At 41.5% G+C, this 16539-nt stretch overlaps 1 protein-coding gene across 2 annotated transcripts in view; it reads left to right on the forward strand.

Moving 5' to 3' along the window:
• B3GALT5 (beta-1,3-galactosyltransferase 5) overlaps positions 1-7184 on the forward strand; it is a 167378-nt gene extending 160194 nt beyond the window's left edge. For both annotated transcript variants that reach the window (XM_086935429.1, XM_086935428.1), the window contains exon 2: positions 3348-7184. In XM_086935429.1, coding sequence (XP_086791555.1) covers positions 3348-4304 — 957 coding nt within the window. In that variant the 3' untranslated portion in view covers positions 4305-7184. The remainder of the gene's footprint in view (positions 1-3347) is intronic.
• Positions 7185-16539: the final 9355 nt, after the last annotated feature.

The raw sequence follows: 16539 nt of genomic DNA on the forward strand, positions 1-16539 counted from the left end.
TACCATGACACAAGCAACCCAGGACCGGTTTCAACCTATTTAGGACTCATCACCTGGATATAGCTTGGGTACTTTGACCCAGTGTGCATGGGAACCCCATCTCAGCACATCCATCCCACTTAGGGTGATACACCAAATTATACAAAACAGTGATGGATGGAATGCTTGAATTAAGCTCAGCCACTGGTAATTACTTGCACTGAATCACAGTCTATTGTTATTTTGTACACAATGCCACCTCAGTTTGGTCTGAGACGTCCAATGCACACTCCGTCACTAGAACCATTGTGTACCCGACTGAAGAGCCAAAATCTCGGGGCAAAAGTGGTTCTGGGTTGCTTGTGTTCTGGTTCAGTATGGCCTGGACTGTTCCCACTGAAGCAAGGTCAAGATTGATTTGGATGTGACTGGGGTCAAACTGAGGTGGCATGATGTGCAAAATAACGATGGCCTGGGATGCCGCCTAAGTAATTACCAGTGGCTGAGATTTAATTCAAGCATTCCATCTATCACTGTTTTGTAGCTTCTGGTGAATTCATTAACCTTCCACCACTATGAGGGTAGTGCTTTGGGCACTCTCCCCGGTCCAACAAGACTGCAATCTGTGAGACAGGCCTATGTCATGGCTCACATGCATGATCCGTGACAACAAAAATCAGCATTATGATTAATTGCGGATGTCCCATTGCAGAATGCATCCAAATAAATGCAGAGCTTGCACAAAAGCTTCATTCACAACTTAAAAATATCCTCAGCATATAACAGTACAACAATGCAGTTGGGTAATCAAGGCATCCCAACACATCAAATGACTTTCTGTGGCTCCTATTTCAGTTATTGTAGATAAATTAAATTCCCCTCATTCAGAAAGAATGAATTTGGAGCGACAGGGTCAACTTTTACATACGATCAAGAGAGTCATATTCTCATGCGATCTGCTCTTTAGAACGAAACGTATTTAGATATGGTTTAACAGTGCAGAATGTAGGTTTCTGTCTATTCATTCCCAGGTCCACAATTTGCTGTATCTTTAGCTGCAAACCACCAACTCATTGCAAGCCTATGCATTTCCGCTAGAAATATCCTCTATTTCCTGTTATGCTATTGTGAAACTGTCATTTCAGTAATTATTTCCCCAACTTTCTAAAAATGTTATCTTTATTTTTAGTTCAAATTGTATTCTTGATTTCTTCATCCAAAGTTAAACAAACATAGTCCTGTAAAATTATTTATTTGTAAAATCATTTATTTACGTTGCTGAATATAACATGTTTTTCTGTGACTATGTAAAGATCAAACATAATTAAGGTATCATTTTCTGAAGGTAACAATATAAATTTAGAATCACTTTAAAATGTACATCTTTTGTATCAAATTTACCTTGTGATTTCATTGGAAAAGTACTCTCTAATGCTTTTTAGGTCCATCCTAACATCACAGCTGTTGCCATAAGTAATGTAGTCAAACCTAAAAGTGAGCATTCAAGAGTACTACAGAGAGGAGCTTTGACTTTACCATATGATGATAGCAAGAGGTATATGTTTTGTTTGGCCAGAGGTTGTGTGCTTTCACATAACAAAAGTGCTTCCTCTCCACCCAGCTGGAATTACTTTATTTTTCCAGCTGCCTGAAATATCAGCAGACAATATGGCTGCCTGAGCTTGAACTTTCAGGGCCACACCCATGACACTGTGAAGTTGTTACGGTGTCTTAGATAACAATATACTTTACTATGTTCGTTTTTTCCTGGCGTCAGCAAAGATCCCCTACCCTTCCGTCATTAACTATAGAAGATTTGCACTACAATAATCCCTGTTAGGCTCTCTTTGGAGAGAAAGTAATTATTTATACTATATGATCTTATGTTTATATGCATGATGGTTGCTTTATGGGAAAGCTTAAGCTCAGCACAGGTGGCATTGATTAGTTATGGTGATAAGCCAATCAATTGTGAGAGACCTGATTGGTACACTAGGAAAACATATTTCTGATGCCATAGGGCTGATGTGTTTACTATGAAAAGTTATGATAAACTCAGTAGGCCTGATTATATTGATTGTGAAAAAAATATTTTAAAGTCAATAGTCATTTAAGAGTAGATTTTTATTTCTCTTTATTAAAGCCTACAGATTGGTATTTTGTTACATTAAATGTCACAGATTATCTTTGTAAGGAAAGCTTGTGGTGTTACCATCTCTTACACAATCAAGGGGAAGAACATATGTGCTGTAATAATTCCTGTCTGTATCTCTTCTTAGTAGTCTGGTAGGATTTTGTAATTAAAAAAGAGTCATTCAATAACACCCACATATATAAATGCACTTTGAACCGCCTAGGGGCTTTGAGTCAACTCTTCAGTGCCATTGATCTGTTTGAGTGTCATGTATTCTTTGCTTCCATCGATGCCACAATGCTGCTTGGGGTAATGGTTCAGTACACATTAATTATGGACTCTCTTGTCATGTGAATGATGCATATTCTGATTACATGTACTTCTGTCTGAAAATGAGTGTGGTTCAGTGTCAGGGCTGGTTGGCCAGGTTCAGTGTCAGGGCTGGTTATCAGTCCTTTAGATTGTAATTTTCTTCTTTTATAGGTCCTCCTTTATTCTTTGCTTTTCTTCTGTTTATTTGAATGTTTCTTAAGAGTAAAATATAACTCTCCATGCAGTGCTAATGGGTCACTTGATTGCCACTAATTTCATCTGCAGTGCTCGGCATCACACCAGGACACCATTATGGATTGTTGTTGTCCCTGGTGTTTCATTGGGTCACCATTTCAAGATGATCAGCATGTTGGTTCTAAATGTGGTGGCCAAGCTAGAACTTGAAAACAACAATATACTATTTACAATATCTCTGCAAGACGGGCACTTGCTGCTATGCTATGCAAATGCCTGCTGTGTTTAAATGGGAGCATATTTGCCTTTTCCACTTGTATTCTTTTACTTCTCTTGCATATGTTGTTTGGTTTGTATGTGTTTTATTGTGGTTGTGTCAGAGGGTGTATGCAAGAATAAGTCAGCAGATGATGAATGGATGCATGAGTGAAAAGATGAGTGATACAGTGCATGTATGATGACCTGTTGAGCGGCTTAACCCATCAGTGATACAACAGGCACTTTAATTCATACGCCAGACCTATTGGAATTGCCAGTGCGTGTTGCTTTATTTTTCTACTTTGCATACGGTGAATGTTCACTAAGACCCTAATGTTGAGATCAGTGTTTAATCAAATATTAATATTAGAATAGCATTGTCTTCATGAATAAAATTCTCTGTCTCTTACTTCAAAACCTCAATTTGTTAAAAATAATATGTCTCTTATCTATTTTCTTTTGTTTTCAGATGGCTAAAAGGAGGGTGATCTTCATCGTGGTATTGCTGCTTTGCTGTTTGGGCTTCTTTATGTTTGCAGTTCAACTGAACTTCGTAAAATTTTGCTTCTCCTGTAACAATGGGGGAGCTATGTTCATATTTAATTTTGGAGCTGATAATGGAACTTTTCTACTGTTACCAGATGCAAGGTGTCAACAGAAGCCTCCATTCTTAGTGATCCTTGTGGCAGCAAGACCCAAAGATGTAAAAGCTCGAACAGCAATCCGTCGCACTTGGGGAAAAGACCAAACTATTGGAAACAAAAGGATTGCAGTATTTTTCCTTGTTGGAACAATGGCGGAAGGGGAAAGAAAAGCAGAGGCAGATATTGCTGCTGAAAGCCTGGTCTACAGAGATATAATCCAGAAGAATTTCACTGACACCTACTTCAATCTTACTGTAAAGACTGTGATGGGTCTTGAGTGGGTACACCACTTTTGTCCGCAAACCACGTTTGTGATGAAGACTGACACAGACATGTTTGTCAATGTCTTTTACCTGACTGAATTGCTAGTGAAAAAGAACAGAACTACAAAATTTTTCACTGGTTACCTGAAACTTCATGAATTACCAATACGGAGTAGGATTAGCAAGTGGTATATCAGTGAGGAAGAATATCCAGACAAACTATATCCACCATTTTGCTCTGGCACAGGGTACATTCTTTCCACTGATGTTGCCCACGATGTTTTGACTATTTCGGAAAGCGTTCCTTTTTTTAAACTGGAAGATGTCTTTGTAGGGATGTGCCTTCAACAGCTCAACATAAAGCCTGAGCCTCTTCACAGTGAAGAAACATTTTTCCCTGATAAGATTGAATTCTCGATTTGCAGATTTAGAAAAATTGTAACTTGTCACCACATCAACCCTAGTGAGTTGATGATATACTGGAATGCGTTGAACAGAACCACAGAAGAAAAGTGCTGACATTCAAATTTGACCATCTGTTAGCCAAAAATAAGACTATATTACACATTTCAGATATGTGGTAAATCCAGTTTCTTTACAGTACTGTATTTCTAATGCTCATTTTTAAAATCCTTGAAGGAAATCTTGCCATTCCTATTACAGCGCATGAAATAATCTCTTTTGCTCAAGACAAATGCGGAGTCCATGTTAAAGTTATGGTAAGCTTCATTACTGTTATTTAGGCTTAATGCCTGCTGTTGAGGACCATAATGGTTGTTAAGGGCCCTGCACCCGAGTTATAGGACCGAGCAGCAGGGTAGAGCCTATAACGTGGGAGAAGGTCTTTAATGACCGTTATAGCCTGTGGCAGAAGGGCTATAATGCTATTAGAAGATTCCACCCACTGAGGATAGAATGTTCTAAATTAAAAATGGAGAAACAAACACACACTGGAATGTTGAAGCAGAAGGCTTATACCAGCTATTACAAGTCCAGAGCTACTTTTTCTGCAATGGAACCCTTCAAAATTCTAATATTCTAATTCAGGTTAGAGTTATGCATAACATGGGTTCCATTTTAACATCTATTGTGTGACAGTAATTTGCAAATGTGCATTTTAAAAGTAAACAAAAAAGAAGTCAAGGAAGGCATAAACTCGAGAAATGGTGCATGTCATTCTCGAACTTTAAACAATTCTGAATGATTTCTTCACTAACTTTAAACAATTCTGAATGATTAATGATGCTGGAAGTTGAAGTATCTAGCATTAAATCGAAGAAAATCCTACCGCCAGAATAAACACTTAGGTATCTTGCTAATGATGTTTATATGCTGAGGATATTTATTTGTTTTGTTGTAAATGTATCTTATGTGCCAGATGTGCATTTATTTGGATACATTCTGCAATGCGAAAACCACAATTAATCCTTTAAGATCAAACTTAAATCTAAGAAATTCATTGTGTTCTGAGATGCTAAGCATACTGCTTCAAAATAATTATGATTCATGGGTTTAACACTCAGCAACACTTTCAAGTTCTCAAGTAGTGCACATATATGACTTACACAAAAATAATGCTCCAAATTGTGGCAAATTAACGAGAAATAGCATAAGGTCATGTAAAATATTTCCTTGACTAAGTTCTATAACAACTGAGTACTTCATGACTACCAATGTCCTCCTGTAGTAATGCAAAGTTTTAATTTAAGGGTAATGCATAGAGTGCTTTATTCCCAGTTACAGCATGCTTTCACAGAACCATTCCGGTAGAGCTAACAGAGCCCGTAAGTACATTGTGGTATAATCTGAAATGCAGTTATTTTTCTCGTTCTGCCTTCCAACACTTAACTAACTCTCAAACACATACACTGCTTTCCACACCATAACCTCAAATGCAGTTTTTTTGCTCCCTCTGCCTTACATCACTTGATTACCTCTCAAAAACATTTACTTCTCTCCACACCACAATCTTCATCCCCCCTCTTTCCTTTGCAGTATTTGCTCTGACCTACCTTACACATACCTCTGTACAACACTGGGACTTATTTTACCAGGCTTTGACTACTTGAGGGGCAGAGCAGTATTCCCAGTTGGGATACCTCTCCACCTGATTACAAATGATCCTGTGTTCCAGCTCCTGAAACTCCCTGGCACAGGAAAACTGGCTCAGATCTTAAAATCTGGAAAATCCTTGTCCCTTTCCCTGACTGACCACTTCCTACAGCATTGGTGTTATGGAATGGTCCCTCAGCCGGGTTAGACAACCCTACTCCCACACGCTGTCCCAATGCAATGGTCAAGATATCTCTAAAATGTAAGCATTCGAAGTCTGCCTCTCACCATTCACCAAATTATAAAAAAAAGTACGCATAAACGGGCCAGTAAGTCTCCACCGCTGCCCAATCTCTTTGAAATATTTCTTCCTCCAAGTTACTGCTAGAGGAAGAGATAAAGAAGCTGCCAGACGAAGTCCAAGCCTCAAACGTTCTTGTTGAGCTTTGCTAAGCTTTGTATACTAAGGAATAATCCCAAACTTTTTTCCTCTGATATTGCAGACATCATTAATGCCTTCTTCACCAATAGGTCAATAACCGAATGCTTGAAGACAGCTGCAGTCACTCCAGTCCTGAAGAAACCAATGGCTCATCTGAATTTCTAATTAGTTATAGGCGAATTTCTAACCTCCCGAGCCCTAGTTATATCTTTGAGAGGTAACTTACAAAAAAAACTGGAGGTTCAGACCCATGAGAACGTATATGAAAGAGGATCTTGTCCTCTTAGAAAAAAACCTTCAAGCAGTGTACTGTTGTTAATTTCAGCATTATATGATAAACCCCATGTAACTTACTTAAAATGCTAAGGCCCTCACTACAAGAGCTGCACAACTCCAGAGGTGACAACACCTCATCCAGTGCTTAGTTTATAAAAAAGTCATAAGTGCAGGTGTCCAAAAGGTTTCTTGGCAGGCATTCGGCCAATTATCCCATTGGCACTGCCCACTTACTTTACTGGTGCTGCCCAATGCTTGAATTTTCAGTTCCCAAAATCTTATTTCAGTGAGTAAGCACAGCCAGTGTACCTTCCTTTTTCCAGTTGTTTTTTTGGGATGGAAGGTGAGGTGTTCAAGACAGCTTTGAAAAAATGGGTTTCATATAGTGCATTTTATATCTCAATTTCCACGTACATGTTTTTAAAAGCCATAGTGCTGAAAGGGCACTATAAAAGGAATCTCATAAAATAGTCTATGTATTTCGTGGTGCAGATTGGGAGAAGAGCAAGTTTTGGGGGACATGAATCAATCTAATCTGCTTTATTATTCATTAAATTGTTCCTGGTAGCAACTTCCATCCACGACACAATTACCATTAAATCTTAAAATGGGGCTGTTTTACTATTTTTTTTAAAATGTAATTTATCTATTCTAGAAATGGTTACATGTGAAATGTAACATTTAACTTATTTTTACTTTGAACTTTGTACATTTTACTTTTATATGATTTATATATATTGTTGAACCTTGTAGGTCCTACTCACGTCTGCACTGCTCTCACTTTCCTTCTACACTGAATTTCCCCCCCTTCTTGCAGGAGAACCACAGAAAGACTCTCTGTTAGGGAGGAATTGTAATGAGGTGGCATGATTGCCATGGGGTAGCAAATAGGTAATTAAGAGGTCATTAGGATGGCGGACGGACCTGCGTCCGTCCGCCACCCCCGAGGTAGAGGGACCGTCCGCATGGGCAGCGGCGGTCCCCCCATGCAAATTAGGATGTGACCGCCAGCCAGGCGTTCACATCCTGTATCTTTAACCTTGCGGCGGGTGCTGCTTGAAGCAGCACCCGCTGCAAGGTCAAAAATGCATGTATTGCATTTACATGCAAAAAGCGGCAGGCACCGCTCGGTGCCTGCCGCTTTGTTCATGTTAATGCAGGGGTACCATAGGTACCCCCCATGTGCACCCCCCACCCCCTGACACCCTGGGTGCCCGCAACAGGCCCCCAAACTGAAAACACCACATGCTTTTCCACTGCGGAAAAGCCACTGTGGAAAAGCATGTTTCCGCATGCATCCTAATATGGCTGGCGGTGTCTGATAGACACCGCCACCATATTAGAGCTAAAGCTGCGAACTGTCTTCCCGACCCCCCTGCCATCCTAATCTGGCGGGGGGGTCTTTTCAATCACCGCAGCGGTGAATCCGCATCCTCCGGGCCGGCGGTGGCTTCTGCCGGCCCGGAGGATGCGGATTCACCGCAATCCTAATCGGCCCCTAAGTTGCTACTGTTCGTTGGCAGAAGTGTCCCTAGTTATTTTGATGACACCAACTCCAAATAAATAATTTCCCTTGAATGTGGGTCAATCTTTGTCAAATCCGTACTAACTTTCCTAATACAATATTTTAATGACCTGCATCACAGTTATCCTCAAAGTTAGCTTAGAAAATAGAACAATACTCCATATTTTCATGGTAACAAGGGAGTACCTAGTCTGCACTGGAGTTGGCGTTACGGGTTGCCTGAAAGACCTACTAGGAGTTGCAAATTATACTCATTTTTGCTAAACACCCTGCCAGTTTTCTGCCTTTTTGTATCAACTTAAAACTACATTTTTTCATTTGAGAGCCAGGAAAAAGGAGTCAAGGAAAACAAAGCCTCAGTGCAGTGTAGGAGACAGCATCTCTGGAAAGTGAGAAGCTGTGAGCTGCTACAACTAGGACTAGGTCTGTTATATGGGAAGAGATGTAGTGGTGACATTAGTCATCCTTAGGTAGAAACTCAGGGTCGGGGTGAAACAGACATAGGTGGCATGAGAAGGCATCACCCAAGATTATATTTGGTCCACCAAGCAAGACTCAAGCTGAAGATCTGGTTCTGACTTGGCACTTGACAAAGGGGACTAGCTCGTCAAAAAAGAGCCAGCCCGGCTGGCATGCTAGACATAATCCCTTTCCCTCTCTAATGCAGTTTTTTAAAAATGTTAACCTTCATTAGTAATAAATCTGCAATTATCTTTTTGCTGGGAACCAAGTATCCCATTGTAGCGCTTGACTCTTGGTGTACGAAGCAGAGTATCCCAAGGCCTACTCATGAGAGGCAGTGTGAGCTAATAATCCTAATTTGCTGGCAGCAACAACAGCACTCTATAAATTATTGTCCAGGCAGTGCCTTTTCTTTTAAAAATGAAAATCACTTTTATTACACACACACATCTAAATACTGCACATTAAATTGCAAATGTATACACTCGGGTAGGTGAAAGTACCTTTGATGACACCCTCATTTCACACATTGCTCCTAGTGGGTCCTGAACCCTAATCCTAGTGGGTCCTGAACCCTAAAACTACAATACCCCGACCCATACCAGATGCAACAGCACAATATATGGGGTGTCAGTATATATAACGCAGGTCAACTTGATTTTTCAGGGTGTCATCACATTAATACTAATGACCATGTTATGGATTGTCAGTGTAACATCTTTGCAATTAATGGGAACAATATCATTACTTAAAAGCATTTTCTCTAAGCGTAAACAATGCAAGCTCAACAGTATTGTCAATAAAGCTTTTTTAAACTGAAGACAAGTGTCGATGTCTTTCTTTACATTTTACAGGCTGCACAATGCACTGTAGAACCAACTACAAAGGGTCCCTGCACCCCAGAGCCCAAAAACAAAAGCTCCAGTTCTGTAAGTGTTCGAAATAATGGTAAACCTTTCCTGGGGTCAGGGTTTAAATCCAAATATTCCTTTCTGCAGCCCCCAACACGCTTTGATAAATGACGTTGGTGCCACTTCTCAGTTTGAGGCACCGCAATATATGCAAATTAGCCTCTTCCAGGGCTTATTTTCATGAATAACTGATGAACGAGTGTGTAATCTGCTGTTGGCCTTTGCAGCACTTTTTTGTACTCTGTTTTCTCTTTTTTTTATGGGTACCATGGTCAAACCCACAGAACCCAAAAGCATTGTTTTCCGTTTTGTTTTTAAGGGTGATGCGAGGAACATACTCCCAAGCTGCTTGGTCCGCTCCTCGGTACCACTCTGGACGGGCGCTCCTACTACAGTGGGTGTGGAGCACGGGGGGGACATTGCTTGCTCGTGGACCTCTGCTAGCCCAGACATGGGTATGGAATGTGGGAAAGGCATTGCTTCCAGGGCTCCTACCTCTATGAGAGCAAAAGGAAGAGCAATGTGCTGTCCAGTGATCTTCCCTTCTTTGTCTTGGGGGATGGGATCCCTAGGGTACTGCTAATTGCCTGGGTCTCAGGCGAGAAAAGAGTCTCAATGGAGGGGACCTCACTCATGTCTCCTTCGCACTTAAAACAAATCAGTGGATTTGCATTGATACCCTGGAGCTTGTCCTTCCCCAAGAGACTTCCTGGAAGCTTGGGCACAGAGCTATGCACTTGTTTTCTTTAAACGGGGCAAAACTTGAACCTATATATCTCTGTCCCTATAAGGCTAATTGTCCTCATCTTTGGCCTGCTTTCTCTTGGTGTCCAGTGCTAGCTTTTTCGAATTTTCTGGTCTCTGCAGGGTGCTTTTCCTTGGGAGCTGCATTTTCCTGTTTCCTACGCTAGACCTGTTGTCTGTCTGGTGCTTTTTAGGTCTCGTGTGGGCGTGGCAGCGAAGCTGCCCCGCCTCTGCGAGAGATCTTGTAAATACAAGATTTCTAAAAGGGACTCTAAGCCCCACCCCTCCTTACCATTTTGGAGCATCAGCGTTTATGGTTAACACTGGCTTCCCAATGGAAAGGAGTGTTTTTGGGTGCCACCCTGTCCGTTTTTCGGACAGCCCCTCCGGACACCGTGTCCTGGTTTGCAGCAGGCTGTTGTGAAGACTTTTCTAATCTGCTTGTTTATTTTAACAAGCAGATAAGAAAAGTCTTCATAAGGGCTCTCCGTCAGACCCGCACATTCCAGCGCGAGCTGACATTCTGGCGGGCAGAGCTCTTGTCCTGCAGCTGAGGAATGAGGCCGTTGGGGCCGAAGCCAAGGGGTCTCTGCAGGTGCACAGAGCTGGGCTCCGGTGCGTCACTGCTGCCTGCTGTCTCCCTCGTGCGCCGTCCCGTGGGCTCTGACTGCGTCAGGCCTCTCAGCTCTGCACCGGCAGTGGGGGGCCGGAGTCAGCCTGCCTGCGTCCCGCGGAGCTTTCATTGCAGAGCCTGTTAAGTTTTAACGGGGTGCACCCTTAAAACTACCCGACCTGGGTCATGTTAATAGTACGTTAAGGCAGTGGTTGATGTAGTCACTATATATATACATTAGTATTGACAGTAGGCCACAAGACAATTCAAATTGAGTTAATCGGGAACACAAATTTAATTCTTCAATCAAGTATTCAATAAATGCTCTTACAATTCAGAGTATTCATATCAGTCTGTGTGGTATCAATATACTTTCATTATGTACAGTATAATACAGTGCTCTCAGTGCAGAAAGAGAGAAAGGTTTTTAAGGAAAGCGGGGTGGTTGGGTAAGTGAGGGACAGGGTAAAGGTGGTCTGACATAGACACAATTCAATTATGTACAGTGGAACCTTTACAGCCAAGTATGGGTCTATAGTTCCCTTTATTTTTTTGTTTGAATATATTTTATTGAGAATATAACAGTGAAATCTGAATTGTCTTGTGGCCTACTGTCAATACTAATGTAAATATATAGTGACTACATCGACCACTTCATTGCAGTGCCAGCGCCTCTGTGAGTACAGATGCGGCACCTTCCACTGCCAAGGCTCTTTAAGGAATTACGCTTTCCCTTCATATGCCCAGATGATTGTCCCCGTCAAGAGGTTGTTCCCCCAGCACCTTCAAACGCACAGATTGATCTTAGGCAGGGTCGGGATTCTTCTGCGAGTTAATGTCAGCGGCTGTGCGGTGGGACGCGCGGCCTGAGGGGCGTCTCCTCATTCTTGGGATGTTTTGAGTGCTGATAATGTTGTTGCCACTGGCGCTATAGAACATTAGCCAAAGAGGAAGTGTACCTCAACTGAAGTTTATTCTCTTTTCCACATTAGGGTCATCCGTACCCAATAAATGTGCATTTGTAGGAACAGGTTGTAAGATAGACTCGCTCCGCACCCTGTTGTAGATGAAGACAGCAAGGTTCTTTTAAAGGGAGCCAGCGGGTCAGGTTACACAGGCAGCGCCGCCCTACCAGAGGCGATGCAGACAGGTTACAGGCAACAGTGCGCCCCCTTTCCATACCCTGAGTCAGAACGGGCATTTTCTCACCCTAGGCAATGGCGGGCGTCGAGGTGCCGCTCTTCCTAGAGGTCAGGGTTTCTTAGATTTGGGGGGTCATGCCTTTCTATCCCCAAGTAGAGAAGAGATCAGCTCGGGTTCCAGTGACTGGTTCGGTTGCCTCCTCTGACTTAGCTCGCCCTCCTTTTCATTTTCATTTTCTTCCTCTTTTCTCTCTTCCTCTGTTTTATCCTCTACCCCCTTATCTTCTACTCACCCCCCTACAACAAATACCATCTTTCTCTCCCCAGCTTCCTTCCTGCGCCTGATCCACTCTTTCGCCTCCACAAGTCCCTCCCTTGGTCTGCCCCGGTCTTCCTTCCTTGCGTCGCGCACCCTTTTTCTTCTTTCTTTTCTGTCTCTCCCCTTCTGCTCCGTAATATCTCTCCCCCTCTTAACCTTTCTGTTTCTTCCCCCGCCTATCTCGCCCAGTCCCCCTTCCCTCTGTAATCTGTGTGTAATATATGTCTTCTTCCATCCTTTGTTTCACTGCCTGTTTATCTGCACTTTTCCTCCCCTTTCTTCCCTTCGTGCTGACATATCCCTCCCTGTCTTCTCTTCCCCTCTTCTATCGCCTTTCTACATTCTTCTAGGCAAAGTAACCCTTTTCTCACGCCCCCTGTAATGCTTCTGTCTCTTACCCCTCACCCACTGTCTTCCTACTTCTCCCTCCTATCTTTCAGTCATGTCCCTCCCTCTGCCTCAACCCGCTTCTCTCCACCTATCTCTCACACTCTCACACTCTGCAGCCCTCCCCCTGTGACGTCCTCTCCTCAGTGTCTACAAGCCTCTCGTTTTCAGTCTCTCCCTCTCCCCCACTGTCTTTATTTTTATTTATTTTATACATTTTTATAAAGCGCAGACTTTACCGAAGGTGTCAGAGCACTGTACAATAGAACCAGTTACGTTACATGAGTTAAATGTTACAAAAATGGAACGTACAAAAATAGCAGGACACAGAATCAAAACACAGCAGGCAAAAGGAACACAATATCAAACACACCAAGCAAGGAATGTAAAAAAACAAACAAACAAAAGAAAAAATATATATATAACAAATTTACAATGGCTAACGAACATCCTGGCGGGGTCTGAGAATGAATTGAGAAATTGAGAAAAATCCTAATTTTAAGACTTTGGGTATTCACAGAAGGCATTTAGGAGTCTGAAAGTTAGGACTCCTAACTTCTGTGAATACCAAAATGAGTAAGTGCCTTCTGTGAATACCAAAATGAGTAAGTGAATACTAAAATGGTAGTAAGTTTAGGATTTTGTCTTGAGTTAGTTCTGTGAATCGGGCCCCTTGTGAGGAAGACACCTTGAGGTAGATTTGGGTGTTATCCGCATAGAAATGGTAGATGATTCCAGATTTGCTTAGGATCTTCCCTAATGGTTCCAGATGTAGATTAAACAGAGTGGGGGCAAGGATAGAACCCTCCCTCTGCCCGTCTATCTTCCCCTGTTCCATCTGTATGTCACCGTCTCCACCTTCTCTTTGTAATATTTCTCTCTCTACCCCTCCTCCAGCCACCCTATCTTCCCTGCCCCCCCTCTCTGTAGCAGGAAGGAAGAAGGGAATGAGGCAGCGCTGACATGAAACGATGCAAAACAGCCCCCCTCCCTGCAGCCCACGAAAGAGAGAGGAACACACAGAGGACAATCGCCTTCCCCGAGCAGGCTTTTATCTTTCTTTTCCCGCTTCCCCCCATCCTCCACCAGCCAAAGCTCAAGTTTTCTTTTCTCTTTCTTTCAAAGGACCAGGGCTTTTTTCTCTTTCCTTTTAAACTCGGGCTAGAACAACACGACGGGGTGAGGGGCATATTTATTCTTTATTTTCTTCTCCTTTTCCCTTCCCCTTTTTCACCTCACTTCCTTTATCAGGGTTTTGTTTTTTAAAGGTTTTCTAGGAGCTCTTTCACTTGAAAACCAAGTCACGACTTTTTTCCTTCTGTTAATTTAATCGGTTAAAAAGGGCGAGGCTGTTGCAGTGTTTGTGTTTCAGGGACTGTTCTGGGGAAACACTTTTGAGAAAGCTGTTATCATGCAGTTCTGGGCTTTTAAAGCTCCTGCTAAGAGGCCAAGTTGCAACTTTTAGTGACTAATTGGAGTCCCCATCCCTCCTCCAGCTTTAGGAATCAAAACAATAGAGAGTTTGGTGTTTGGAAGAAGGCTGTATGTCAGGTTTAAAAAAAAAAATATTGGTAAGTGAGAGCAAGAACACAGCTCAGTGCCTACAAGGCTGTATGTCATGTTACTTTAAATTAGTTGCTTGTCATGTTATAGAATCTTTTCATTTAACTCCATTCTATTGTAGTTTGCATTCCTGTATAGAACCAGCAGGACAGTTGCTGGGAATTAAGTCCTGTGTAGGCTGCATCCTACCTTGCTCCTGTGCTCTTTTTAATAAACCCTTACTTCTTTAATATTCTAAAGTTTCATACTTTACAATTGGCGACGCGGTTAAAAAAGAAGCACTAGGAATCCCTGAACCCATTAATTCTTTGGAATTTTCATCAATTTCACTTCGCATTGGATTTCCTTCTTCATATTTCTTCAGGCGGATTCAAGACTTCAGCATTTCTGAATAATAGAAATTTTCGTGAGTACTCTGCTGGGAATTTTTATGGAAAGACTAAGAGTGCGAGCTGAAATAAGACTAAGCGTGTGAGACTATTTATTTTCAAACGTTTCAACGTGGTTTAACTTTCCTGCACTGATTAATGAGCTGCCGTCTATTAAGGAAAGACTGTCGTATGAATGCCTCCTGAATTAATTGAATGCCTGTCAGGATTTATCGAGCTGCATAGCAGTAACTTCCTCAAACTTCGCCGCGCATCTTTTGAAATCTCACGTTACCTATTTGGAAAGCTTGCGCGAGGCATTTTGTGCTGACAAGGCTGTGGGGACATTCTTCTTGTGACGTCTCAACGTTGAATTCTGCTTCTTTCTTCCGAACGCTGTCCTCTGTTGTCTTCTTTCGACGTGTCAATCCTCTGCGTGTTTTGCGAAGTTAATGCTTTCACGCTGATCACATGATGCTACGTGATGATGCAAGACGTCGGCGGCCAATTTGAGTTTCCCGGACAACGGAAGACAACACTAAGAGGCTGAATCTCCGATATTTACTCGTTGACAGCTTAACAGCTGTACAGTTCATTTTACAATTTTACATTTTATTCAACAACAGATAAATAGTGTACTGTTTAAAATAGGAGTAAAGGAAGGTTACTATTTTTAAATTATTTTCTTCAACATCTTATCTATGGAAAAGAAGACTCTGGTATAAGTACTTTTAGTAAGATTTTCTCCTATCTATATTATTTATTATTTGAATAATCGACTATGGCTTCACAAAATTTCACTATTCAATCACCTCAAGCTTTTTGGCCTACAAGTCCTGAACCATGCATGAAGTGTTACAATGGAAAGCTTATTTCCTTAACTTCATTGAAACTATTGACGAAGATGGAAAAATGAAACCTGAAAGGAAAAATAAGTTATTTCTTCATTCTGTAGGTGCTTGTGGCCTTAAGATTTATGATGAAATGAGTAAGAGTGTTGGGGGTGGTGATGCAAATGTATTTACTGATATTTTGAAAGATTTTGATAATCATTTTCCCCCCAAGGTTTGCATAGGTATTACCAGATATAAGTTTTTTTTGCAGAAAACAGCTCTGGTGAAACTATTGATGTTTATGTTTCTGAACTTAAGAAAATGGCCGAAGATTGTAAATTTGATCACCTTCAAGAACAGTTTATTAGGGATCAAGTTGTTATGCATCGAGAATAAAGGTTTGACCATAGAATATCCCAAATGTAAATTTGGTGTCAAATCTGTTACGTACTTAGGCCATGTATTGTGCTCTGATGGTGCTTCTACCAAACCTAAATTAGTGGATGCCATAAAACAAGCTCCACCTCCTGCAAATAAAGATGATGTTCGTTCATTTTTAGGTATGGTAGAATTTTATGCGAAGTTCATTAAAGGATTCTCAAGTAAGGTTTTTAACATTAGACAATTACACAAAAGCAATGTCAAATTTGTATGGTCTGCAATCTGTTAGAATTAATTCAACAACATCAAAATGCAGATCATCCATGCACCGGTTTTGAGTCCTTTTGATCCAGATTTGAAGTCTGTAATTACCGTAGATGCTAGTAACAAAGGTTTGGGGGGAGTTCTTTCTCAAATTGGTACAAATGGAAAAGAATGTATTGTTGCATTCGCTTCTAGAGCTCTATCTACTCCTGAGAGTAAATTTTCTGTGATTGAGAAGGAAACATTGGCCGTGGTTTGGGTTTTAGAACATTTCCGCAGTTTTGTTTGGGGTAAAGAATGTGTTGTAAGATCAGATCACCAACCTCTTACCAAACTTCTTTCTACAGATGGACTTTACAATGCTACTGCCAGGATAGCAAGAATGTCTGTGCGTCTTCAAGACTTTTTTGTTAAAATTGAATATGTGCCTTGTAAAAGCACTGTTCTTGCGGATTTTTTATCCCGCATGCCT

The sequence above is a fragment of the Lissotriton vulgaris genome, chromosome 8, assembly GCF_964263255.1.
Source record: "Lissotriton vulgaris chromosome 8, aLisVul1.2, whole genome shotgun sequence".
NCBI lineage: Eukaryota > Metazoa > Chordata > Amphibia > Caudata > Salamandridae > Lissotriton > Lissotriton vulgaris.